General features: G+C 42.6%; 2 protein-coding genes across 3 annotated transcripts in view; one reads left to right on the top strand and one right to left on the bottom strand.

Annotated features, from left to right (window-relative positions):
• JAM3 (junctional adhesion molecule 3) overlaps window positions 1-4,242 on the top strand; it is a 92,966-nt gene extending 88,724 nt beyond the window's left edge. For both annotated transcript variants that reach the window (XM_082683306.1, XM_082683307.1), the window contains 3 exons: window positions 994-1,123; window positions 1,219-1,273; window positions 1,578-4,242. In XM_082683306.1, coding sequence (XP_082539432.1) covers window positions 994-1,123; window positions 1,219-1,273; window positions 1,578-1,613 — 221 coding nt within the window. In that variant the 3' untranslated portion in view covers window positions 1,614-4,242. The remainder of the gene's footprint in view (window positions 1-993; window positions 1,124-1,218; window positions 1,274-1,577) is intronic.
• Window positions 4,243-4,992: 750 nt separating this feature from the next.
• Window positions 4,993-26,849, bottom strand: part of NCAPD3 (non-SMC condensin II complex subunit D3) — a 69,318-nt gene continuing 47,461 nt past the window's right edge. The window contains exons 23-35 of the mRNA XM_082683308.1: window positions 25,663-25,901; window positions 24,667-24,746; window positions 18,781-18,918; window positions 18,336-18,469; window positions 17,884-18,083; window positions 15,544-15,654; window positions 13,481-13,618; window positions 12,591-12,757; window positions 12,227-12,366; window positions 11,275-11,352; window positions 5,970-6,041; window positions 5,831-5,891; window positions 4,993-5,740 (exon numbers count right to left, since the gene is read on the bottom strand). Coding sequence (XP_082539434.1) covers window positions 5,632-5,740; window positions 5,831-5,891; window positions 5,970-6,041; window positions 11,275-11,352; window positions 12,227-12,366; window positions 12,591-12,757; window positions 13,481-13,618; window positions 15,544-15,654; window positions 17,884-18,083; window positions 18,336-18,469; window positions 18,781-18,918; window positions 24,667-24,746; window positions 25,663-25,901 — 1,667 coding nt within the window. The 3' untranslated portion in view covers window positions 4,993-5,631. The remainder of the gene's footprint in view (window positions 5,741-5,830; window positions 5,892-5,969; window positions 6,042-11,274; window positions 11,353-12,226; window positions 12,367-12,590; window positions 12,758-13,480; window positions 13,619-15,543; window positions 15,655-17,883; window positions 18,084-18,335; window positions 18,470-18,780; window positions 18,919-24,666; window positions 24,747-25,662; window positions 25,902-26,849) is intronic.

Consider the following 26,849-nt stretch of genomic DNA (forward strand, 5'->3'; position numbering starts at 1 on the left):
GATGTGGACTGGGGCACCTTTGCCCGGTATAGAGAAATGGGAAGAGAGGGTCAAGGGCCTTCCTCCAAGAGACTTGAAGATATGAGGCCATGCAGCTGAGAGTGAAAGGTCATGTTCCTACCTCATATTTTTTCTTTTCAGTCTTGTGCAACACTAGTTCTTTTCCCCCCAAATAATGCATAGCAAAGGAAATCCGTGGAAATTAGGAATTTTTTCTTTGGGATTCCTGGCTCCTTAATTCTGTCTCTATAAAGTGAAACAATTTTCTCCATTAATAATATTTTTAGGAATTTAGCCAGAAGATTGTAAAGCCTTTTAAAAATGCTAAGCCCCTTTTTTAAAGATTTTTTTAAAAATTTATTTATTTGACAGAGAGAGAGAGATCACAAGTAGGAAGAGAGACAGGCAGGGGGGTGGGAAAGCAGGCTCCCTGCTGAGCAGAGAGCCTGATGTGGGGCTTGATTCCAGGACCCTGAGATCATGACCTGAGTTGAAGGCAGAGGCTTAATCCACTGAGCCACCCAGATGCCCCCTAAGTCCTTTTTAATATCAGATTAAGTATAACAGCATTTGAACTTTGGAGGTCTCAGTACTTTTTACAAGTGAGAGCAGGGGTTTGGGGTCCTGTATGTTCCGGGCTAAAAGTGTTAAAAAGTGGGGACACCTGGATGGCTCAGTGGGTTAAATGGCTGCCTTTGGCTCAGGTCATGATCTCAGGATCCTGGGATTGAGACCACATTGGACTCCTTGCTCAGTAGGAAGGCTGCTTTTTCCCCTCCCAGTCCCCCTGCTTGTGTTCTCTCTCTCTCGCCATGTCTCTCTCTGTCAAATAAATAAATAAAATCTTAAAAAAAAAAAGTTGAAGTGGTCTCACTCTGCTCTTCTGGCTGGAGTAGGCATGACAGGGCAGATGTGGGAAGTGGAAGGATGCAAAAAAGAAGTGGGGTCAAGGACTTTTCTAAGACCAGATCCCTTAATCCCTTTTTTTTCCAGATGACCTGAACATCGGTGGCATTATTGGGGGAATTCTGGTGGTCCTTGCTGTACTGGTCCTGATCACTGTGGGCATCTGCTGTGCGTACAGACGGGGTTACTTCATCAATAATAAGCAGAATGGCGAAAAGTGAGCCTGTCTTCCGTCTTAAGTGACCAAACCAAAGTTTAAGTTGGCATTACATGAAAAATCAGTCATTGAAGCCCTCTCTCCTTCCTTTTCAGTTATAAGAGTCCGGGGAAGTCAGATGGAGTGAACTATATCAGGACAGATGAGGAGGTAAGGAAAGGAGTGAGGCAACAGAGCAGACATTGATTAGGAAACCTAGTAATTGAAGTGTTTCCAGAAAAAATGACATTCGTCCTTGTAAACCTTCCCAATGCAGAGTTTTTACACACTCCTGGCATTCAGTTTGCAGGCTCTAGTAGTAGATGTTACCTTTGAAGAAGGGTTTCATTTGATTTGTTTTGCCATAAGTTTCCTCAGGGAAATGGGGATTAGATCTGGCTTCCAATTTCTCTCTCCCACTTAGGCCCCTAGGTTTGTCAAGGATGGCCGTTTCTAACCTGTTTTGGCCTTGCAGGGCGACTTCAGACACAAATCATCATTTGTGATCTGAAATCTGATGGTGTGACTGACGGAGCACATGCAAATACCTCTACCAGAAACTCCTATCAAGAGCAGCCCAGGAGCCAAGTGCACTTGGACAGAGCTAGACACTTGCGCAAAAGCTTTTTGTTTTGGCCAAAGTTGACCGCTACTCCTTTCTTACTTTTTAACAAGCCACATGAATAAAAGAATTTTCCTCGAGGTGGGCATAGTCATCACAAGGGGGAAGAAAAACCACACAACTGTATTTCACTGAGGCAAATTCCCAGTCTGTTTCTGGCCTGGCTCCCACCTGAGCGTTAAGGTGAGCGGAAAGCTCTTGCTCACAGAGGCCGGGCTGGGCATTGTGGCCTGCGAAGCCAGTTTATTTGCCGCTCACTTACATCAGCCCAGGTGAGTCCCATGTGTGTTCCCATAGACAGCCATGTAGCACCAGCATTGCAGGGCTTGGGAGCACAACCCACTGCAACACCCTACAGCTGCAGAGTTTGAACAGTGAACCCATCTATGTGATGGTCTTGTTTCACAGCTGCCCATAGCCAGCATGGCAGATTCTTCTTGAAGGTTTTGTTGATCAGTATTTTAGTGTCCATCTTGGAAAATCTATTTGGATCAGAATTTTATAAAAACAGCCCAAATCAGGAAGGTAAATTGCTTGTCCATGGGCGGGGGGTAATATTTACATACAAACCTTCATCTTAGGCAAAATCTGAAATGGTACTGAAATAATGCTCTGCTTTTCTATCGGTGTTTATTTTATAAAATTTTACATTCTAAATTTTTGCTAAAGATGTATTTTGGTTATTGAAGGAAAATTTCTATTTAAACTGTAAATATGTTGTCATACAGTGTTAAATACCTATTTTTTTAAAAAAAAAATTTCAACTTAAGGTAGGAGTTCCAAGCTACTAGTGTTAAATTGGAAAATACCAATAATTAAAGAGTATTTTAACCCCAAAAAAATCCTCTCGAGGAAGCTTACTGGAACATTCCTTTTTCCCACATAAGTTTCAGCATTTTTCACAAGAGAACTACATTGTCTATACATCAAACCATTGTTACTTAGGAAACTTTTTTAAAAATCCAATTAAATAATGTCAAAATCTGTTTACATCTCTCCAGAAGAAAATGTAACCTCTAAGGTTGGCTTTGAACAGTGTCTTCCTGGATTACTCAGACTACCTAAGCCCAGAGACACCACCCGTAAGTGCTTGGATGTACCTGTGAAACCATGTTAGCCAACCCCCGGGCTTGAGTCCTGCATCACTCTCTAAGTCGATATTGGCTGTTAACTTTGAAGGCTAGCCAGCATGTGCACTGCCATCTTTATTGGCTTGAGAGTGGCTTTGTGTGCTGATTAGCTTTACAGTTAGTTGTAAGGTGGACATTTCAAGAAGGGTGGGTGTCTTCCCTGTGGTATCCCAGCCTTTGGATCCCCTGTGACAGAGCTCTTTGTGGATGGCTCCTGAAACAAAGCAGCCTCTGCGGTTTGGTTTTAAAATTCATTTTACTTATTTGTGTAGTTCATAAGACTGTCCAGGGCCAAAGGCCGTTCTGAAAACTACAGTAATGTTTTTTAAGAAAATGAATTCCACTCTTCCTCTTTGCCATGAAGAAAGCACAGAGACACCACAGGTTGTGTCTCACTTCACAATAAACCCATTCTGTGGTGGCGGCGAGGCCATCCCTTTGAAGAACATCAGGTATTGTAGCCAGAGCAGAAAGCCTGATGGTGAGGAAAGCGAAATGCCTGAATCAAAGGCCATATTCTGATTTTTTTATTTTAAAGTCTACCCAAGACACTGTTGCTCACTGGGTGTGGGACATTAGAAACATCATTCAAAAGCCTTTGTTCTTCAAGAGCAGATGTTCTTCACCTTAGATACATTCTGTGTTAAACTCATAATGTGAAGCTGTTTGAAGAGGGAGCTTCTCAGAAGAGCGCCTCCAGTCCCAGTGCCTCCAGTGTGCTTCAAGGATGGTTTTTATTCAGAAGGATATAGTCATCTTGAGATTAAACTTCCAGTGTCTTAATTTTTTATACTTGGAGGGTGTTTTTTAATTGAATACTTGAGACTTATGTTGACTTTTCTTTTTTAAGTTCTGTGAATACTCTGCCATGGGCTATTTGGCAGAAGTGGTGGGCAACTCTTCATAATTGCTTAATGGTACCCATCTTCTTTTGCATTTGTGTCTTGAATGCTTAGACTTAAGATATCCCTTCATCTTCACCCCATCTTGGTAGAAAGGGATAGTGTCCCTGTTCTCTAATTGATGGGGAGTAACACTCTAGCTGCCATCTTGGTTGTCCAAGTGATAGGACGGCCTTGTTGACTCCCTTCTTGTGACCACAACACCTCCTATCCTAGTGCCATGTGAACTGGGTCTGACAGAAGTGAGTATGGAGTCTGGGAAGTTGTTGCCTAATTTGTTGTTTACATTACTGTAAAAATGTAAACAGAAAAGGAACATTCATGTGTTTTTAAGATGTGAATGTGATTGAAGACTCGGAGCTTCTATAAGGCTACTGTGGCTTCTGGTGTGGCTGTTGCTGTACATAGACTTTGCAGACTTGTACTAACACACCTATAAGTTGGTATTTGTTAAACCTCATTTATAAAAGCTTTTAAAAAAATCAACTTTGTCTCATTATTTCTCCTCCTTTTGTGCTCTTATGTTGAGTTTACCTCATCTTCCTAGCATTTTGTTAGGAAGGTATACTTAAAATAGCACAATCCCAGGTTTCAAAAGAGGCTGCCATCAATTACCATCTACTTGATTTGGAGATAACTGTCCTTACTCAAGGGCAGCTTTGTGACTCTCTCTGCCAATGACATCTCCATGTGTGTCACCATTCATATATGGGAGGACTGTAGAATAGACACAATGCACAATGACATTCTACCCCTCAAATCCAACTACCACATTTATACTAAAAAAAAAAAACATATCAACACAGTAACCCTGTAATTTTGCTTCTATAGTACTGGGATTAAAAAGGGAACTGAATGAATTTTTTCCCCAGTCACTCTTGGATAAAACATGAGTGTACATGTGTTTTAAGGTTACCTAACGGTATCAGCAGAAGACACCAACACCTTCCCCCTTCATGGGAGCAATCTTTGTGGACTGTTAATACAAACCAGCATTATTGCATGCCACACATAGGTGGAACTTTCAGGAGCCAGCCCATGTTTACATTTGAAGACATATGTGTGCTATTAGGAGGCAGACAGCTTCTGTCAGGGGACAGAAGCAGAGGGACAGATGAGCTGAACCTTAAAGACAAAGGGAGTCATTTTTTTTCCTAAAAGGAAAGTTGGGTTTTATTCTTTTTCTTCCTTTTTTTTTTTTTTTTTTAAACAACACACATTTATTTCTCACAGTTCTTGAGGCAGAGAAGGTTTTATTATTCTTAAACACTTAATGTGAATCTAAATGACTACCAGTAAAAGCTCTAAAAGTAGAAATATTCTATTAAATAACCAGAAGGCTATATTTATGCTTAACCTTTATTATTCCATTTTATAAAGCTGTACACTTTAAAAACCTTCAATTTATAAATAAGAATAAAAAAAATAATTACAATGAAAATTTCATCATTAGATACAGGAAACTACTGTACTATAGGGAATTCTGACCATATAACAAACAGAGCCTTCATTTATATAAAAGAAAGCTGATCTGTTGAGTTCCTTAAAGGCCAGAGTATGCTTTATCAGAATGAACATGATACTTTCAAATGGAGTAAAATTAGAATATTAAATAGCTAAGGCAGTTCTATTATATATATACACATATATATGTATATATATATTTTTTAACCACGTATTGCATAAAGAGAAATGCAAAAGTTTGGCCAGCCACACAGATAAACAGAGTGATGGAGTCACAAGAAAAAACTCTGGTATCACACAGTAAAAGTCTCCCTCACCCTGAGAGTAAGGGAGGTGGACTCTGCCTTTCCACAGGCAGGAGACAACATCTCCTTAGAGCTCTTGCCTCCTGGATACTCCTGAATGACTGTTTCAGTTGGCTGTTTTCAGGGGTGTCTTTCTGAGTGACCTCCTGCTAGGGGCTGGGTTATCTTTATTTCTAGCCGGGGACTTCACATTCCACTGCTGAGGCTGTGGCGGCCTAGGGAAAGGAAAGAGACAATCATTCTGGAACTAAAGATAAAACCCTGACACAAACATTTACCTCAAAAGGAACTCTTGGTAAACTTACGGTTTATCAGGAAGCGATAAACATAAAATGTCATTTCCTTGACACTGGGCTTCAATTTTCTCTGAAAGGGAGTCAGACACAAATTCAGATTTCCCAGAACTCAAAAGCGGCTAATACATCTGACAGGAAAGGAACTTGCCTTTGACTGAAGGTGTCTGTGGTGTACCTATGTAGCTGACTCCTGCTCCAAATGTGACATCATTGATGGTCCCTGGGTAAATACGGGGAAAACAACACCATTAGCGAAAAGCCAGTAGGAGACAGACCTACATAAAGTCACCTGCGCAAGGTCAGTCATGGAGCTTCCGCTCCAGTTTTACTCAGTCACTTGTATCAATCCCTAAGCACTGTCAAATCTAAATCCAGGGGCCCTGTCAGGCCTCAATTTTACCTTTTTTGTGGGACTCAAATGAAGTTGGAGACTCTCATGGATACTCATCCCACCAATGGTCTCCTGGCTCCTTCCACCTCTGACTACTCCCTCAGATGGCTCTGTGGCCCCTGCATTCCCAGTGCCCACTGCCTCTGGCTTCTTGCCCACCCCACATCTCCAGTTACTGCCAACACACCAGTGACTCCATCCAGCTCTAGCCTCTCCCGGAGTCCTACATTTCCTACTGTCCCTCACTGCACTCCCTGAAAACACTTGGCCCACCTCATTACCCCCATTTCTCAGCACATTCCTTCTGAATCTCCTATCAATGGACTGCCCAAGTCAGAACTGTCAGGCATGAGAGGCTCCTTCTCCACACCTAATCAATAACTGGTTACATTTACCTTCCTCCTATCTCCTCCTCCTCCCTTGCCTCCTCTCCTCCTCACTTGATGTCTGCTCCTCTCACCCTGACTTAGCTTAGTGGTTGCTCTCCACCCATGGCCTCCTCTTCTTTCAGTTCTCCTCTAGGAGGCAGGGAGCAGAGTGTAGGAACAGACCTGAATCAGACTTGATCTGAATACTGGCTCAGGGTCTTACTGAATTACTCTAAAAACCTCAAGCTTTTTTTTTCTTAAGATTTTATTTGACACAGAGCAAGATCACAAGTAGGCAGAGAGGCAGGCAGAGAGAGAGAGGGAAGCAGGCTCCCTGCTGAGCAGAAAGCCCGATGTGAGGCTTGATCCTAGGACCCTGAGATCATGACCTGAACTGAAGGCAGAGGCTTAACCCACTGAGCCACCCAGGTGCTCCAAAACCTCAGGTTTCTTTAGCTCCAAAATGGGATACAGATGTACTCACCTCAGGGGAGTTGTAGGGATTAAAGAGATTATTTATGTTAAGTCCTTAACAGAGGAATTGGGACAAGGTAAGTGCTGAATAAAGGTTATTACTATTGTAACTTATTAGCTGTTACTCCCTATGTCACTAGAGTTAAGTTTAAAGATGTAGTGAGGTGACTGCTCCGCCTAAGGGTCTTGCCAGCTCGGTGTTCTAGGGGAAGGCCTAAAATCCAGCCTCTGAGCTGGACAGACCCACCTTTGTGTAAGTTGGCCCCCAGCCACCCTTAGGAACCCATTTGCTGCATTCCCACACTACAGGCCACCATATCCGATCATCACGGTTCTCTTCCTGACCCTGGTCTGAGCGTGCAGTTCTACCTGGAGTGCTTCCCTCATCTCATCTGACTACCATGCCAGTCCTTGGAGACCTGGGAGGCGATGCATCTCCCAGGGACTTGCTCCCTACTTTGTGACCTGTACCGCTCTACATGAGCTATCAGCACATTTGTTAGGAATAGAACAAGGCTCAACTCTGGCCGCTGACTGTTCTGTCAGAGCCCTCATGCCTTCCAAGAACACATGTGCTATGAACCTTCTCCCCTACACTGTGGCCTTGTTAAGAGTACTGATTAGATTTTTCTAGTCTGTTTTAAAGTCCACAGTGCATCTGCAGTGCTGTGTGCCCGTGAACAACTTAAGCTACATTAACTGCTAAGAGATTGTATTTTCATAATATGTGTTGGAGAGGATGTGGAGAAAGGGGAACCCTTTTACACTTTTGGTGGGAATGCAAGTTGGTGCAGCCACTTTGGAAAACAGTGTGGAGATTCCCTAAGAAATTAAAAATAGAACTTCCCTATGACCCTGCAATTGCACTACTGGGTATTTACCCCAAAGATACAGATGTAGTGAAAAGAAGGGCCACCTGTACCCCAATGTTCATAGCAGCAATGGCCACGGTCGCCAAACTGTGGAAAGAACCAAGATGCCCTTCAACAGATGAATGGGTAAGTTAGATTTGGTCCATATACACTATGGAGTATTCTGCCTCCATCAGAAAGGATGATACCCAACTTTTGTAGCAACATGGATGGGACTGGATGAGATTATGCTGAGTGAGATAAGTCAAGCAGAGAGAGTCCATTATATCATATGGTTTCACTTATTTGTGGAGCATAAGAAATAACATGGAGGACATGGAGAGAAGGGAGTTGGGGGAAATTGGAGGCGGAGATGAACCATGAGACTATGGACTCTGAAAAACAATTTGAGGGTTTTGAAGGGGCAGGGGTTGTGAGGTTGGGTAAGCCTGGTGGTGGGTATTATGGAGGGTGCGTATTGCGTGGAACACTGGGTGTGGTACATAAACAATGAAAAGAAATTAAAAACAGAGAGAGAGAGAGAGAGAGAGAGAGAGAGACCAGTATTTTCATCATGCTGCCACTCAAATAGCTCAGTTGTGCTTATTCCTGTTTCTGGGAGGTCTCTCCTTGTGCTGCAGTTCAAACTCCCCTTCCCTATGTATACATTCCTTTTCCGGTTTGGAAGCCTGAGCACATCCAGGCAATAGGTCTCCAAACTTCGCAAAGGCAGCTATGTGGTAGCTCTCAGATCCCCTGTGCACTTTGTAACCAAAGGCAGGAGCATCTCTGCTGCCTGAGTGACAGCAATAAGAGAGACTTACCTGCATGGATTTTCAGTTAAGATCTAGCTCTGAAAAGGATTAATTTACATTTCGCAAAGCCCCTCTGCTCATGCTGAATACCATTGGTGTGCCAGAACAGTGGAACTGGCTAGCATTTTTCCTCCTACCTTCTTAGAGCTGAGACCACTTCCTGACAGTCACCCCACTAAGAGTTGTCAATAGAATGTGTATTTATAAACCACACAGAAAACAGAACTGAGTGTTTTACATGATCTGATAATTCTTCCAGGAAGGAGAGCTAATAGGAGACCCTTCTTCAAGCATTCCTTCCTGGTTCAGAATAAGGAAAGATAGCCATGAATTTTATATTCAAGAGCCTAAAGAGAGAAAAAGTAGTCTGTTGACCTGGGGTCACCTGACAGTCTTATTTTCAGTGCAAACACGGCTCCATGCATGCACATTCAAGCAGTATTAATGCAGCATGCCAGACTTCACAGCTGAGGAACTCAGGCTGCTAGGAAACCAACTAAAGACTGGAATCAGGGACTCCTGGGGATGAACAAAACTAAAATGAGATGCATTCGCCCCATTTCTGCAGCATATGGTTTCTAATGCCAAAATAGAAGCACTCTGAACCAGGAACAAAGAACATACAAAAAAATTTGTCTGTTTCAAAGGGTTGAATTTTTCCACATATATAATATTACACCTATTCAATATAGAGGAACCCCAAATTACAGCTTTTAATGACAAAAGCAGTCATGATTCAGTTGTCATCTAAGGAGATGTGGGGTAGGAATTCTGTTCATCTGTTCATCTCCCTTAAAAGGAGGACTTGATGGGTGCCTGGGTGGCTCAGAGGGTTAAGCCTCTGCCTTCGGCTTAGGTCATGATTTCAGGGTCCTAGGATCAAGCCTCACATCGGGCTTTCTGCTCAGCAGGGAGCCTGCTCCCCGCCCCCCGCCACCCCTCTCTGCCTGCCTCTCTGCCTACTTGTGATCTCTCTGTCAAAAAATAAATAAAATCTTAAAAAAAAAAAAAAAAAGAGGACTTGATGGAAATTCTCTACAACCCAGTATATACTCTAACAGATCACAGCATCACAGGTCATAGAACTGCCCAGCAACTAGCCAGAACACACTAGGTGCTCAATACATTTGTTTGACTGAATGTACAACTAAATGAATGGCTTGCTCCTGGGCTGCACCATAATCAGAAGAACACCTTAACATGTTCTCATCTTGCAGTCATGCCCAAGAGCAGCACTGGGAGAGCAAAGGCTGTAGAAGGACATAGGACTTGCAGTCAGGAGACTTGACTTCAGGTCCCAGTTCTGCCATTTGTCCCATCACTTAACTCATTAACATCTGTTTCACTCCTCTCATGTTCCAGGCCCTGTGGCAGGCACAGTGGGTACAGTGAAGAGTAAAACAGCTTATGAAATGCAAGGACAGGTGAAGCAGTACAGATGACCCTGAACAACGAGGGAGCTGGAGGTGCCAACCCCACCAACAGTCGAAAATCTGTGTATAACTTTTAACTGCCCCCAAAGTTAACTACCAATAGCCTACTGGTGGCCAGAAGGAAGGCTTACCAGTAATATCAATTAATGGTGCTGCACTGTAAACAATTTATGGTGCTGCACTGTAAACAATCCGCGCATAAGTGGACCTGTGCAGTTCAAACCTGTGCTGTTCAAGGGGTCCCCTGTGTCTGGAGGTATGGTGAGTACTGCTGCTGGAGGGTAAAGCAGCGAACACCAGGAAAAGGGAAGTTGTAGATGAGGACATGGTGCATGAACGCCCCGTGGCAAGCAAGAGCAGGAGTACGCAGGCTTTGAGAACCTGGCCCAGGAGTGGTAGACAGAGGAAGGGGGAGGTTAAGAGGGAAGAGGCAGGAGGCACAGTGAGACACGCTGTGGACAGTAAGAAGGTAAAAAATAAGGTAATAGGGAAAAAATCCTCTATACTTCTAACTCACCTTGACTTTGAAATAACAGGAAATAACAGAAGATTAGAAAAACCACCCAATGGGAGTGAGAAGACAGAGAGGTTCTCGACACAGCTGGTGGGGGGGCGTCCTCAATAGGACACTGAACCCGAAGCCTCAGCCTGGCTCTGGAGCTGGCCTCAATGACGTACACGGAGCATGCCAGCATCAACATGTGACAGCTACAAAGCAGGGCTGCCCGAGGCAGGCCAGAGTGCCCAAGTGCTGGCTCTAGATTGGCAAGCATGGCGCTGCCAAGGGAAGTTGTGCCTCAGCCTCCCCGTGTGTCAAACAGGGATCCTCAAAGATGGCTGGGAGTTTAACTGAGTTCAAGGCTGGGAGTTTAACTGAGTTCATGCCTGTGAAATCACTTAGAAGAGCGCTTGACTTACATTCAGCTAGTTCCTGGGCTGTTGAGTTATAATTATCATGAGACACCATGTGACAAGGCACCACAATGTTGTTGACCACAAGAAGTGCCTTCATCTAGTACAAGACCTTTCTTTCAAGAGAAGGAGTCTTACTGCAGCTCCCGCAGACATACAGTGGCTGAGGAGAGACTTAGCAGAAGCTGGCTTGTCACAGGAGTACTTACTCTCAGGAGTACTGATGGCTCGTTTAGTTACGTGGTCCACAGCTCTACTGGACTCCTGCTCCAGGCTGTAGGAGTTTGCTAGGACAAAACAGGGAAATTTTAGCTGTCCAGAAAAACCCCCAACATGATTAGCAAGATCTATGATAAAGTTAATATCCCAAATAAAGTGTTCTTATAATGAAGTAATTCAGAAAGATATAAAAAAATGATAAATATGAGAAACAATGTCCATTTTCACTAGGATTCAAAGAAAAGGAAATTAAAACCATCACCAGTTTGACCTATAAAGCCTGGCAAAGAAGGGAAATTGTTAGACCAATGTTTTGAAGTAGGAAAACAGACACCGGTGCACCACTGGCTCCCATCAATGTACAACCACGGGGAATTACAGAAGGCAACCTGACACTAGCAAAGGCTTTAAAAATATCCACGGCCTTGGAGTGCTGGGAATCAATCCTAAAGATTATATACTTTATTGTGACATTACTTCAAAAACTTGAAAAACACCTATATTTCCAAGAAGAGGGTAACAGTAAATAGGTTTCAGTACTTTCACAAGATAGAATGCCACGAAGCCACAGGAGAAAAGTTAGGAAAGAAAAGTTCACGAGCAAATGTTCACTGTTATTGTATGTGTAGGGAAGTAGATTACAAACCAAAAGTGCGCAGTAAGATTAAAACTTTATAAATAAGGCCAAACGCATGTGTGTGGGAAGTAGAAAGATGGGAAAAATGAACACTAATGGATGAGTTTTCCACTTCACTTCTTTTCCAAATCTCTTCTTACAGAATCCCAAATGCCCAAAATTGTTTGTTTTAAAGATAAGAAAACAGAAATCACTTAGAAAAGGATGAGAGGGAGGCCTGTTCTGTATTTTCATCTGTAACCTCACTGTGTCTGAGGTACAAAACCCAGCACTTCTTTCAGCCCCCGGAGCCACTTGGGGCTTACCACGATTGCACATTTTGTCCAGGCTTTGAGAGCTTAATGGGAATGGCAACGCTCCTGTGCTCCGACTCCGGTGCCTGCTATTGGACTCCACAGCTTTCTTGACAGAATTCAGGATTGCGATGGTGCTCAGGGACATGGGCCTGTAGAGGAAAACATGCCACAGACACGCAGAGAGGAGGAGGGTGAAAATGCTGGAGTCACCACCCTCTGCCTCTCAGGTGCACCCTCAATCACACTCATTGCAAATCTGAAGGAGAGGAGCCTGGAGGAAGTGTTCATGAAACACCCAGTGGGGAAGGCACAGACATCATGGAGAATGTGGTGAGAGGCAGTCTGCCCCATTCCTGATGTACCAGCTCCATACCTGCTTTTGGGTATGAACCTCTTCAATAGCCCAGCCTCAAGGGAAGGAGACAGAGGCGGTGCTTGGCCAGCAGCCGTCCTGGGTGTTGAGGGCTGGGTATCAGTGGCAGGCACAGTGGCACCTTCCTGGCCAGCAGGAGCTGGCATTACTTCCGAACTCGGGGCAACCTGTCAGAGAACAGAAATAAAGACTATTTACCTACTGAAACTTTTTTTTTTTTTAATGGAAACTTTACATGCCCTGAGCAAGTCCAGAAGTAATTTATTTTAAAACCATATCAGCCCTGGTCAAGTAGAACTTTTTCTTCAGAAAGTTATGGCAGATGCTATGGCATTAAAGAGAAAAAGGATTAAGTTAGTTTGCCTTCATCAGTTTTCAATGCAGCAGATCTATCTGGATTTCTCAGAGAAGTGACCACACTTTGTCTGGAAGTGAACAGCAGCTTACTAGAAATAACCCAAGCAACATTTTGTCCTGAACAGGGGCACACGGGGAGCAGGACCACAAACAAACTGAGATACCTAGAGGGATCTAATTAGCGATGATCACTAGAATCACACATTAAATAACCCAACCACCAGCTTGCTTTTTGGGCATTCATACATGGCCCCCAAGTATTACTACGATGACTTTCCAGAAAAATTCACGTAGCCTGGGCATGAGGGAAGGGAAGCCTCTCTGATCAAATAATCTGTGTGGCACACGTGGCAAAGGAACACAAAGCGATCCACAACGGGCAACCCAAAAGGTCTTGTTCCAACCAACCTTGGCTCCTATGTGGGTTTCAAGAAGCACTGGGAAAGCTGGCAGTGGAAGGCAAACTGGAGAGGAGGGTCACATGCTACTGGTGCTCTTTGTGTCCCCCGGGCCCTGTAAGCCACCCCACTCACATCTGCTTGTTCTGCCAGCTCCTGCTCCTGCGCTAGCTGCTCGTTGTACTTCTTGATGTCGTATTCAAGTTCTGATGCCAGCTGCTTGTCTAATGCAAAGAAATCCTTTATTTCATCACGGTAATCCTGCATCACCTCCTAAAACAGACCCAGAGGCATCTTTTAGTGTTTTCTTGAATAAATACATAAGCTCTGCAACACAACCTGATAAATATTAACAGGAATAATAAGATGTGTTTTGTTGAGAGCAGACTTATTTCTAGTAAATCAACCAACAAGTTAAGTAACATGATGGTATTATCCTGGGAAATGCCAACTGCACTCGTATTGACCACAGAAGCCAAGAAGACTTGAGAGATTAACTATCAGTTCTGATCTCTTAGGGAGCGTCCTGTCTAACCACCACTCAACAGGCAGTTTCCCAGGATCCTGATAAGGAAGAAAGAAAACAGAATCACACAATCTGAGCCTCAAGCAGGTTTTATACAAGGGCACAGACTTGCCACTATTAAGCTACCCCCATCTATTCCTGAAAGTAGGGATGGGGATAGTGATGTAGCTAGGTGATCGGGCTTCGCTCTGGGTCACTACCAGTTTAAAGGCTTCTGTAGTGTCACTGAGGCAGGTCCTTTAGCAATTCAAGTCAGAGGTTAGATGGGCAGGTGATATATGGCACTGTCCTGGCTCTGACAGGACCTCTGAAGCAAGTTACAGGAAGCTGTGCAGTCTAAAAGTTGCTCATCTGTCTACACTAGCTTTCTCAGAGGACTGCAACTATAGCTCTAATCCCATCGTTCTGTCTTCCTCTGAAGACAGAACAGAAGAGCTTTCATCATACAAGGCTAAGAACATTCTCAGGCCTTACGGGGAGATGCCAGGGACCAGGCCTCTTTGCTAAGAGGAAGAAACCATTTCATCTAACAGTATCAGAAGGAGAAGATTTATCACAGCCCTACCTGCGAGGGAAGTCCTACAAAAGGTAGGAACTCTATAAACGCTTCCAGGTACCATGAAGAGGGGGCTGAACAGGCTGGGGGAGAGGACGGCTGGAGCTGCTTTCACAGAAGGCTGCCAATGCACGAGCACTGTGCTGCTCAAGTAAGGCAACGGTGTGGCCATCCTCTGGGTGTGTGCTCAGAAATAGGGGAAACTTACTGTTCATAAGCCTTTAAGTAGTTTATTGAAGATCTAAACTCTTTTTTTCCTCTTAGAGCTTTAAAACAGTCAGGGCAGTAAAAGCATAAGAATGACTGAAGTTCTCATTTGGTCCACACAATGAGCCTATCTTTTCTACCTTAACTTAAATTTCCTACCTTAACTCTTTAGTTTAAAGAGCTATTTGAAGAATTTACATTAAATGTAATTTGGTTGTAGCCCTTATGGAAAAAAAATTTTTTTTTAGCATTTCTTGAGGAAGAAAATAGCATCATGTAAACAGAGAAAGGAAAAAAAAAAGTTCCATTTATTTCTGATGGAAAAATTTTACCAGAAAGGTCAGGGGCCTCATTTATGTCTGCATAGCAGTTCTACATATTCTGAGGGCTTAGACCATTTTTCATGGCCTCGGATGCCACCAGTGATGGTGGCCCAGCCCCCATCAGTGTGCCCCCAAACCCACTGTTATTTCCTGATGTGGAGGCAGTGTTAAAGGCAAACATCCCCAAACTGAACATGATGCCCAATTTCACTTTATCCCTCCCCAGAATGACTAAGATTAAGTCTTTGTATTTGACCCCAGTTGAGAAAGCCTTCAAAACTGAATCTCCAAACTGGCATCAAGGACACACAGGCTCAGCACAGTGAGTCAGCCCTTCATAAACTCAACAGCCATGAAAAAGGCAAGAACCAGCTTCTGTGGAACCTATGGTCAAACACTCTCTCTGTTCTCCCAACAGTCAAAGGCCTATTTGGCTGGTCTAATTCTAAAAAAATATAAAGCTGGTTTTGTAGCATTCTGAGTTCCTGTGTTCACTGACCAACTACACCATCATAACTGTGACAGATCCTGAATAATGAACTAGCGGCAGGAGACAGAGTCCACAAAGCACAAAGTCCTCTTTTACCCTGAGATAGGTCATGAGTTCCCGCAAAGCTGGGATCTTATTTTTCTCTAGTACGGTCTTCAGGGAGATGATTATTGGAATAATATTTTCTATAAAATTCTTCTTCTGAACCTGTAGTAACACAAACAAAGGCATGTTTTAGATGGATAAAGTTCTGAGACAAAGACTTCTCCACCTAGCTCCTTCTGCATGGCCGAGCTATATAGTACTACAAAGGCTTCTTGTTTATCTTTTATCATGATGCTGGGAACTCTAGCACCTTTGTCCTAGAGACTTTATAAGCATTACCTCAAAATACTCAGAAGGCTTTGTGAAGTAGGATGGGGGCAAATGCTATTCATATTTTCTAAACAAGAAACAGGAATTAGAAATAGGATGAATAACTTGATAATAAGCTCTCAACCTCTACACAAACCCATCTCGGATCCAGTCAATTCTTCTACTCAGCATCCCCCCTTTGGAATAAAAATGAGTTCACTTCTGGCTACTCAAAAAAGACATTTTATATTCCTGCTGTGAAATGACAAATGGTTGAGAATGTCTAAGCATGAAAGAGTCAGCGTTGTATTTCTCTCTTTTTGTGTGTATAACTTCGCATACATTTAGAAAAGGTTTATGTATTTATACAGTACCTGATTTGACCATGCCTTCATATTCTTACCATGAATCATCACTAACCATAGATATTTTCTAATAAATCTCTTAGAATTAAAAACAATCATTATAGTAGCCAACATATGTAGAAAATTTCTCCTTCTGGATTTGGAAAGTATTCTTTTTCTTCTTATTTAAAGTCACTAGTATATGTTCCTTGCTTGTAAATCACCATTTCTAAAAAGGCTTATCAGTTCCTGAAATAGAAGTTCAATCGGTAGAGAAATAAGCACTTTAATAAAAATGAGTCTGAGCAGATCGTAAGTATAGGGATAGCCTTAAAATGTGGTTTAAATGCATTCAACTCAATAAATATTATCAAATGCCTTCTATGTACCAGACACAAAGTTAACCTCTGGGGATGTAAACATGAAGCCAAGAATTCTTGCCTTCAAGCTACTTCTAGACCAGGCTGTGTGCTATGATGTATGACATGGTGTGACAAGTGGCAGGATGGTGAGCAACTTACACAAGAGGGATGCCTACGTGGGCAGGTGAACCTTTTGAAAAGATGTAGGAATTTGGCAGCAGGAAATGAGGACAGCGTGGGAGAGGTCCTGCGGGGGGTTGGGGGGGGGGGCAGACAGTGTGTGGGAACACACACCTCCCACTTGAGGAACCAACAGGGACCTGGAATGGAGGGGTCAGGGAGGGGAGCATGGAGATGGGAGGCGCAGGGGCAGTATGGACACTCAAGAGTTCCATGTGCCTCGGAGAATAATAAGGATTTTATTCAGAAGGTGATAGGAAGCCACCAAACTACAGACTAAAGGTAGCAGTGGTGAAGTATAAATTATATGCAATAAAATTTACCCATGTTAAGTGAACAGTTTGACGCATCTGACAACAGTATAGAGTGAGTAACCAATACCACAATCTGCTTAATCACCCGTAATCCATCACTCTGAAAGTTCCCTGCTGCCCTCTGCAGCCAATCTTCCTCTAGTCTCTTTTAAGCAGAAGAATAAAATGATCAAATTTGTCCTTAAGAAAAACTGCTGGGGCAGCAAGGTGGTACACAGCCTGAACCAGGAAGAAACTAGCGACACAAAGGGTGTTGAGTGAGGAAACCACTGGGAAAGGCACCAGTTTAAGTAAGTGAAGAATGGGTGAGAGAGATGGGTTTGTGAGATAAAATGGACAGCAACTAGGGACACACTGGATGGCATCAAGGTCTATTATTTTAGGGTCCAAAGCTCTTAGGACTCAAGTGGGAAATACAACCTAGTGATCGAGGCTAGTTTAAGAACTGGACCCTGGTGAGGACTATGGCAATTAAGTGCCATTCTAAATTAGTCTGATCCCAATCTGGATACTCTGGTCAAAGGAAGCATGCACTTGGCATGCCAGACTCCAGACGGAGGTGGTACTGGGTTACAACTTGGTAGATAATGGTTTGTTTCCCCACAATAAAGACAGTGAGAGAAGAGACAAAGAGAAGAAAAGAGGAGTAACTCAGTTTTGACAGAGGAAGTCTGAGATGCCTGTGGCACATCCAAGCAGACAAATGGGATGGGCTCAGGCCATGAGAGAAGGTGGAGCTAGAAACAGAGGCAGAATCATCATCACTAGGGTAAGTGTTAAGGCCATGGGTGAGAATAAAAGTGAGGTAGACCACCAGGACTCAAGGGGTGGACGGAGGAACACAGGAGTATAACCAGGCCCATTTACGGAATGACAACTCACTTGCGAGATGAGCCTCTTTTGGGCTTCCTGCATGACTGCACTGGCCAAGGCTGTGTCATCTTCTTCTAAAAGAAGGTCCTTATCTGCTTTAGATCTCATGGCCAAAAGCTTGATCTCCTTTGAGCTGAGGACCTCAAATGTATCTGAGAGCAATTCACTGGCTTCCATGTCTAGGGGCAGGATGCCGTCAGCAAAGGATGCTGAGAAAAGAGCACAGAAGATCAGCTTCTGAGAAACAGTCCAGCTCCAGGGGGAAGGGTATCCCACAGAGCTAGGAGGGCCCATCTTGGCTTTGAGTGGGGGTCTGCATGGGCACAGCTGATGTCAAAGAAGGAAAAAAACGGGGTCTTCCCATAATATCAGGGTCTCATTTGCTACAGATCTGCTGAGCCATTGGCCACAAGGCATTTCATTTTTAAATATACATTTTATCCCAAACACATCAGGCCTACCCAAAATACTAAGACAGATTTTAGAAGTGATATTGAATCGCTGTTCATCTGTGAAGTGTTCCAGAAGAAATTTGTAGATTTTCATTCGTTTCTGCTTATTTGTCTTTCCCTTCAGTGAAAACAGCCGCTTCTCTCTATGGTGAAACAGGACAATTTTACCACATCACATGGACAAGGATACAAGGGTACAATTTCAACAGCAGTTTGCAGCATCCTAAAAAAATTGTCTACCCAAGGTGTAAGTGCACAGATCAGAGGACTGTGCTTCCTGGAGCACAGTCCCTCAGGACACTATCACAGGGCAAACTGTCTCGGGTCACTTTGCCCAGAGAGGGCAGGCCCGCCACACAGAGTGCTAGGGCCGGGGTCTGTGCCTCATCACCTGTACAAAGCAGATGCCCACCTCCCACTGTTTTGCCTAGCCCTTCCAGAGAGCTCCACTGACCTCTCTGACTGAGGAAATTTGTTATACTTCTCATGCTTCTCGTAGTTATTGAAGTGGAAGATACATTCAATGAAGTGCTGGAAGAACATGACAGGGTTCCTCTTCAGTAACAGATGAGCCAGGCAAAACTCCCCAAAACTATAGAGAAGAGGAGAGAAAAGAGAAAGAAAGAGACCCAATTCCTGTTTGCAGACAGCCTCTAAAATTACACCAAAAGCACGGGGGCCAGGGGAAGCTATGAATAAGGGAAAGGGATACGAAATCCATCCCAATACACAACTTCATTCAGACCAAAAGCAAGATACAAATTCAGCTTCTTTTGTCTGTCCTTGCTCAAGTGCATAAAGGCTTTTTCTACCTAGATTCCTTTCAAAATTCTAACAAGGTGTTATTATTCAGCTATATTTCAAATGCAGGAAAACAACCAACCGACCCGAAACTGCTCTTCAAGTAGAATTCTGTGGTCCTTATAGCTGATGCAACAACTGACTACCACCTGAAAATGAACACTTGGTTTCCTTCCCCCACTTCAACTTGAGGTGTGTTGTCCACAATAATGAACAAAAACCAACTTTCGTAATTGGGACTTCTTTAAGAACTGGGATTAGTTATAAGAGCCTCAAAGTTTGGGTCAGCACAGACAGTGAAGCACTCTCACTGAGCCTTGGACCCATCAGCAAGCCCCAGGCACTCTCCTTTCTCCCGTGGCCCCAAACCTAGAAGAGGCGTCTGACATGCACATACCAGGCCACCCAGTAAGACACAGATGTCACCAACACTGTGCCGATCTGAATGGCAAAACACTAGTGGTTTCCAAAGCCAAATGTATATGGACAAAAGCCAACTGCAGGCCCTAGACAGTTTATCTAGTAGGGGAGAGAAGGCCAAGGCACGAGCATTTGCTCAGAGGTCAGCATGGGGTGGTACAGGGCTGGCTCTTACTCATTTAGACTGTCTAGAGCAATGTTTTAATTTCATTTCAGAGTTAAATCCAATTTTCACCTACACAGGGGCACCAGTTAGCTCTCAAGGAGGGAGAAGCAATGATGAGGATAACCCAAAGTGATTCTTGGCTTTGGGAAGCACAGGACTTGCGGGAGAGTCACCTTCTCCTAACGGTCCTCCTGAGGATAATATTAAAATCACTTTGTATTCAAAGAATACACATTGATTATGACTCAGAGTAGGTAGTTCTGGAAACTTGACTGAAATAAACCTAGGAAAAAGCTCCACTGCAAAAAGCGGCACTCTGACCATTTATCTAGGAGATAAGGGAGCAGCCTAACACAAAACCAGCAAAACTCTAATTCCCTTAGGAGAAGTTCATATAAGGCCAGCTAGATGCCCCTGCTGATCTAGGAGCAATCGGTATGTTCTACACTAACTGCTGTTTTGTAGACCTGGCTGAAGAACAAACAAGGTCACGGCATCAGGTGAAGTTCTTTCTAAACAAGGGTTACTCTGGTAAGCTATCTGTGACCAAGAGTGGAGAAAATCATTAAGTAAACAAAAACCATTTCCCTAGAAACAAGGCTTTACCTCCCTTTATTACAGTTAACCTACAATAGCATAGCAGTTCTTACAACTACCTGCATTTTCTCCTCATATCTGAAATCATTCATGTCAAAATAAGATTAGACAGAATACAACCCTTCTACAAGAAGAGAGGCTACTGTGAGCTTCAATTTTTGAGCTTGGACTTGATCTTCAGTGTTCATCTGCTCAGAATTTAGGTCAAGAATACATACCAGTAAAGGTATCTGATGGGCAAGATACTGCAATCTACTCCCTAGTGAGTAACTGGCTTAACCAAGTATACAGATATATCCAAGAGTAACACAAATTATGCAAAGGATTCACATGCTCAGGGCTGGAAGCAGAGTTAAAGGGCTTTGCATCATGAGAAGCCAGAAACCACAGTCAATGGGTAACATTCAGCACTCGTCTTGCTATTACATTTACTGGGACTAAAAGGACACATTTCAGCATTACACTTACCAATCTTTCTAGCTTGATAAACTGGGAAGAGAGAGAATTGGGGATTTTTTTTTGTCAGCTGAAAAGTTAAAATAAGTGAACAATAGTCTAAGGAATGTTTCCTGGAGCATTCCTTTTAGAGTGGCAGAGGACAACACTTTCCAGATACATAAAACAGGAAACTTTAACTCTTCCAAAGACACCTTCCTAAGAACTCAACTTCCTTTCCCACCTCTTCTCATCCCTCAGGACAACTGAAAGGAACTGGACAATTAAAAGGAACCATACATAATCACACCACCAATTCAGGGATATTGTCTAGACATTTTACACTGCATTAATTACATTACACAGAAAACAAAGAGACGACCAGCTAAATCTGAATCATAATAATCGTTTACAAAACGGTTGTTACTCTCTTACTAAGAATCCAAATCCAGGTTTCAGATAGCCTGAGAGGACAGGAGGGCTAGATTCCTCCACCTGGCCCACATAATAGTACATAGCCTCCTCTACTGAGGATCTGGCTATCTTTTGTCCTTCACTGCTTGGTAACTGCTTCCTAGTTTTCTCCCAACAACACTTCTGTGGTCTGAATGTTTGTGTCCCCACAAACCCCATTCCTATGTTGAGAACCTAGCCCCTAAGGAAACAGTATTAGAAGACTGGGCCTTTGGGATTACTGAATGGGATTAGTGTCCTTATAAAAGATGCCCTGGAAAAATCCCTTGTCCCTTCTGCCATGTGAAGACACAATGAGAAGCCTGCTATCTGGAAGACGACCTTCATTCACCAGAACCCAATCATGCTGGCGACCTGGTTTCAGATTTCTAACTTCTAAACTGTAAGAAAGAAATTTCTGTTGTTTATAAGCTACTCAGTCTGTAGTATTTTTTTAAAAAAATATTTTATTTATTTATTCGACAGAAAAAGAGAGACCACAGCAAAGGGAGCAGGAAGCAGAGGGAGAGAAAGAAGCAGGCTTCCTGGTGAGCTGGGAGCCCGATGTGGGGCTTGATCCCAGGACCCTGGAATCCCAACCAAGCTGAAGGCAGATGCCTAACAGACTGAGCCACCTAGGTACCCCCAGTATTTTGCTATAGCTGCCTGAATGGACTTAGACAATTTCTCAGAGATTCTTCAGTGTCCATACAGATAACCTCAATTAACCCCTAACTTTCTATTTTTCTGATCTCATCAACTCTAGTGACCCTCCCATGCATGTTCTATGTAGCTACTCTGCAGCCCCATCTTGAACCATGTCACTACATCCAGAACACCCGCTTCTGATATAAGATAATCTACGTCATGACCACACACACCTAACCTTCCAGCTTCCCATCCCTTTTGTTCTACAACTTCACTAACCCCTTGACATGCTCAATTACTTCCTCTTCTTCCAACCAGTCCGTCTTCACTTTCTTTACTGACTCAATGACTACTATCTTAGTCACTCTCTTGCCTTGAACCTCTCTGGCCCTGCCTTGTGACACTTCTGTGGCATTTCCCCAGTTAAGCCCAAACAACCCACTTTTTACCTATCACCTCTTGATTGCTATACTACAAGGACACCACCTAGTGGGCAGAGGGAATTTTTTTTTCTTTCCACTGGAGACAGGTTTTATTGAGGTTAATGGTCATAGGAAAGACTCCCAAGGAACCTGGGGAAGGGGTTCCCCAGGTTCCTCAACAGGGGTTCCCTGTTGAGTCAGTCAGCGGATGCACAAGGCCAGGGCACATATGTGGGAGGTTAGGGCACATTCATCTTCTCAGGATTCTGTGGCTCCTTCTTTGGGGAAGGGGGAGAGCATCTTGAGGGAGGAGTAATTCAGAGAGAGCAAGGGAGAGGTTAGGCAAAGTTGAGAGCTCCTAACCTGAGAGAAGGCAACACAATAGGCAGCAACATCTGTGTGGAAAGCTGGATACATCATACATCATACAATTTTGCAGACCCTAAACTTTAGTGGGTGTATATGACCAATTAAAAATGTCACTCAAATTTGCTCATGCAAGAATCTTCAGGAAATCCACCTAGGCCAGAAATAAATGCATCAGGCTGTGCCACTATAGTTTTTAGAAGACTGTATTAGCACACATGTATGGAAAAATTAATGTGTTCATGCAAGCAGATAGGCCTGACCTAAAAATAAGGGAACAGACTAATTTAAATTACAGTAATCATCAGCTTATCAAAGCTGAAAATCAGGGCCCACATTTAAGCCACGTGGTTTAAACAAACACAGAATATGGAGATACAATGGAAAGATTTAAAAGGAAAGTATCAGAATACTGCATTGATAATCTACTATAAATACCTATCTATCCTTTTTTTATTTAAGATTTTATTTATTTACTTGACAGAGATCACAAGTAGGCAGAGAGAGAGGGTGGGGGGAAGCAGGCTCCCTGTTGAGCAGAGAGCCTGATGGGCTCAATCCAGGACCCTAGGACCTGAGCTGAAGGCAGAGGCTTTAACCCACTGAGCCACCCAGGCGCCCTCCTATCTATCCTTCTAATTTCTTTCTGATTCATGCTCTGATCACTTTTTTTTTTTAAGATTTCATTTACTCATTTGACTGAGACAAAGAGAGAGCACAAGCAGGGGGAGCAGCAGGCAGAGGGAGAAGCAGGCTCTCCAGTGAGCAGGGAGCCCAATGTGGGGCTCAAGTCCAGGACCCTGAGATCATGACCTGAGCCAAGGTAGCTGTTTAACCAACTGAGCCACTCAGGTACCCTCTGATCACCTCTATAATGGGTTCTGTGTATGTTACATACTGACCAATGCTCTTGTTCACATACATGTAACGAGGCTGAGAAAAGGGAGTAAACCTAGGAGGGTAGGTCTCACCTCCCCGGCTCATCACATGAAAACCTCTCAACACTTCTAATTATAGTTGCTGCTGGGCTATACATTGTAGAGAGGAGAAAGCCAGGACAGCCAGTCTTATGGTAGCACAGTAAAGGTAAGAAGGCATTACATTGTTATTTTGGTCCTTTCTCAGTTATATAAACAAAAAAAAAGTGATAGTCTCAGCTTTTTTTTTCTGACTCTAGATAGCATTAATTAGAATGTTAACCTTCTACTAGTTTACTATGTGAAATATTCCTCCTTGGAAAATTATACCCAAAGAAAACCAAACAGAAATTCTTCCATGGAAGTCAGAGTAAATCACAGGTGATCATATTTAGAACCACTATTATAAGCTACTTATAGCTAATGAACTCTATAAAGACCTTTTCCCAACTGTGGTAGCTTTTGCCATGGCATTCAACATTCTATTTTCCAGTTGTAGAACTGCTCCAAAAAGAATTATTCATGCAACATAATCAAGGTAAACAAATTCTATTAAGATCATTCCTCAACCTCCTGAAAACAATCCTCAAAAACACAGAATGACAGGAATTAACAATTCTCAAGAAACACCCATTTCCAAGAAGCCTTGTAATTTGTATACTCTCATTTCACATGTGCAATTATCTTAAAATTCCTAGAATATCTTCCTTACAAATTCTGTACTTTTAAAAAGCATGAACTCTATCAAAATTGGCATTTTATTGACCTAGAAATCAACATAAGTCAACAATTAATGGCTACAATTCCGTATAATTTACTATGACAAACTCATATACTGCTCTTCATTACTCCTTTAGGGAGAGTCAACAATGTTAGCAAGTGTAGTCAGTGCTGAGATTATTTAACGGTCAAATTGGATGAGGCATTTTTCTTTTAAACATATGCAAAATAAAGCTTTGTTATATAGCTTACAAATCTGCTAATTCTCTGGCAATTGCCAAAAGCTCACTAAATTCTAAATAACTCAGCTCTAAACCAGCTTTAAAGAAAAGAGCTAAAATACACAAGAAATTAGGTAAATCATTCAGTTTTCTGACATGTGAGGGAAGAGTTACCTGGCAATGTCCGGGTGTGAATCTATCAGAGTGCTGACAAATCTGAAGAACAGAGAGCCCTTCCATTTCACAAATTCTTCCTGTATAAAGAGAAACAGGCTTATTTAAGGATGAATTTTAATATACAAATCCTAAAATCAGTCATAAAACCAACTGTTAACTTTCTTTTGTTTAACATCACACCTGTCAGCTACTTAGTCTGTCTGTGGCACATTAGCACAGTCTGTTAGCACTCACTTCCCGACCATCTTGAAAGCATGTGTATTTGTTAATCACAAAGAGAAGTGGAGGGATATTTGGGTAGAACAGCACCACTATCTACTCTATTAGGAAAATGACTCAAAGCACATAGCTTTAAAAGGGAGAGTGCCAATGGTGCCTTCGTCAGGCATCTAACTATATGAAAAAGTAAGTATATAGAACATACAAGAATAGACATACATCTTAGTTAAATGCCTTCTTTTTAAAGATCAATTATTATTTCTCCTTCACTTTAGACTAAACATATGTTCTTGATAGCAAGAAAAATATTGAGTGCTCTGTTCACTAAGTTTAGAGTTCACCAAGTTCTTTCACATACTAAAATTTCTCATTAGACTCTCAGAGCAACTCTGAGCTAGCCAAGGCAAACATGATCCTCATTTCACAAAAGAAGTTATGTCGAGAAACACTGACTTGTTCAAAGTCAAGGAGAATGACAGAATAGGAACTAGAAGTACTCATCCACTGAGTGTGTTCTTCTCTATATGGAATTTATTCACAAAAATGAAACCTCACACTGGTTGACAAAATATCTGAACAAACACCCAAAATAAACATTAGGAAGTAATCATCTGTTTAAAAGCCTGTACAGAACATCAGAAGAGTGATATTTTAAACTAGAGCCAAGGCTGATTATTTTTGGATTCTACTACAGAGCAGCACATTTCCTATTTACTCAAATATTCCCTGAAATAGTGGAAGGAAAAATATGACAGGTCCTGTTCTAAGACATACCTGCAAGAGATTAGTAAGCAAGATGAGTGTTTGCTTTCGGATAAATGGATTTGAATCCTTTAGACACATGGAGATATTGGGAATGTACTTGTCCACCATGACAGTGTACCGGATACAAAGATCACACATGACGATGACGACATTGTTGCGAACAGCCACATCATCACACACTTCCAGCTCTCGCACAAGGGCCGGGATGCTCTTCTTTGCAAGATCCTCATGCTGTAAGCACAACTTACCTGTCACAGAAGAGATTAAGATTCTTAATTCTAATCCTATGTTTACATTTTCTCCAGATATAGCTTGCTAAAATATATATTTTACTTGATCAAAGTTAAAATATCATGCCAACAATCACAAAAGGTCAAAGGCAGGCAAACTCATACTACTAAATATAAGGAAGTTCAAAACACCTAAAAAAACAATATTCCCCTACCCCTTCCAGGGTTTTATGAGACATAGACTAAGAGATGTTCCTTCATTGGAGCAAAACTATTCTCCTGTTTTTTTTTTTTAAAGATTTTATTTATTTATTTGACACAGAGAGAGAGAGAGAGAGAGAGAGAGAGATCACAAGTAGGCAGAGAGGCAGGCAGAGAGAGAAGGAAGTAGACTCCCCACTGAGCAGAGAGCCCAATGCGGGACTCGATCCCAGGACCCTGAGATCATGACCTGAGCCGAAGGCAGAGGCTTAACCCACTGAGCCACCCAGGCACCCAAACTATTCTCCTTTTAAAGTCAACATATGAATTTCAGAATTATCTACTCATCTGGAAAATGACCAATAAAATCTAAAAGATGATACATTTTATTTTGATTATACACATATTCTACTGAAGCCAAAAAGTTTAATAATGAATTCGAAATCTGAATTAGGTAAATAGGAAAGAATGACCACCTCATTTTATTTCTTGTTCACGGTTAGGAGAAGGAAAGCTGTAAATGAGTTTTGTTTGTATATTTTTTTACAGATTTTTTTTTTTTTTATTTGAGAGAAAGAGCATAGGCAGGCAGAGGGAAAGAGGGGTAAGCAGACTCCCTGCTGAATGGGGAGGGCTCGATCCCAGGACCCTGAGATCACGACCTGGCCAAACTCAGGAGCTTAACTGACTGCACCACCCAGGTGCCCCTGTTTGTATTTTTTTTTTGCAGCCCAGAGAATGTTTTGCTCTTATTCACAATTCTTA

The sequence above is a fragment of the Mustela nivalis genome (assembly GCF_964662115.1).
Source record: "Mustela nivalis genome assembly, chromosome: 9".
In the NCBI taxonomy this organism is placed as follows: Eukaryota; Metazoa; Chordata; class Mammalia; order Carnivora; family Mustelidae; genus Mustela; species Mustela nivalis.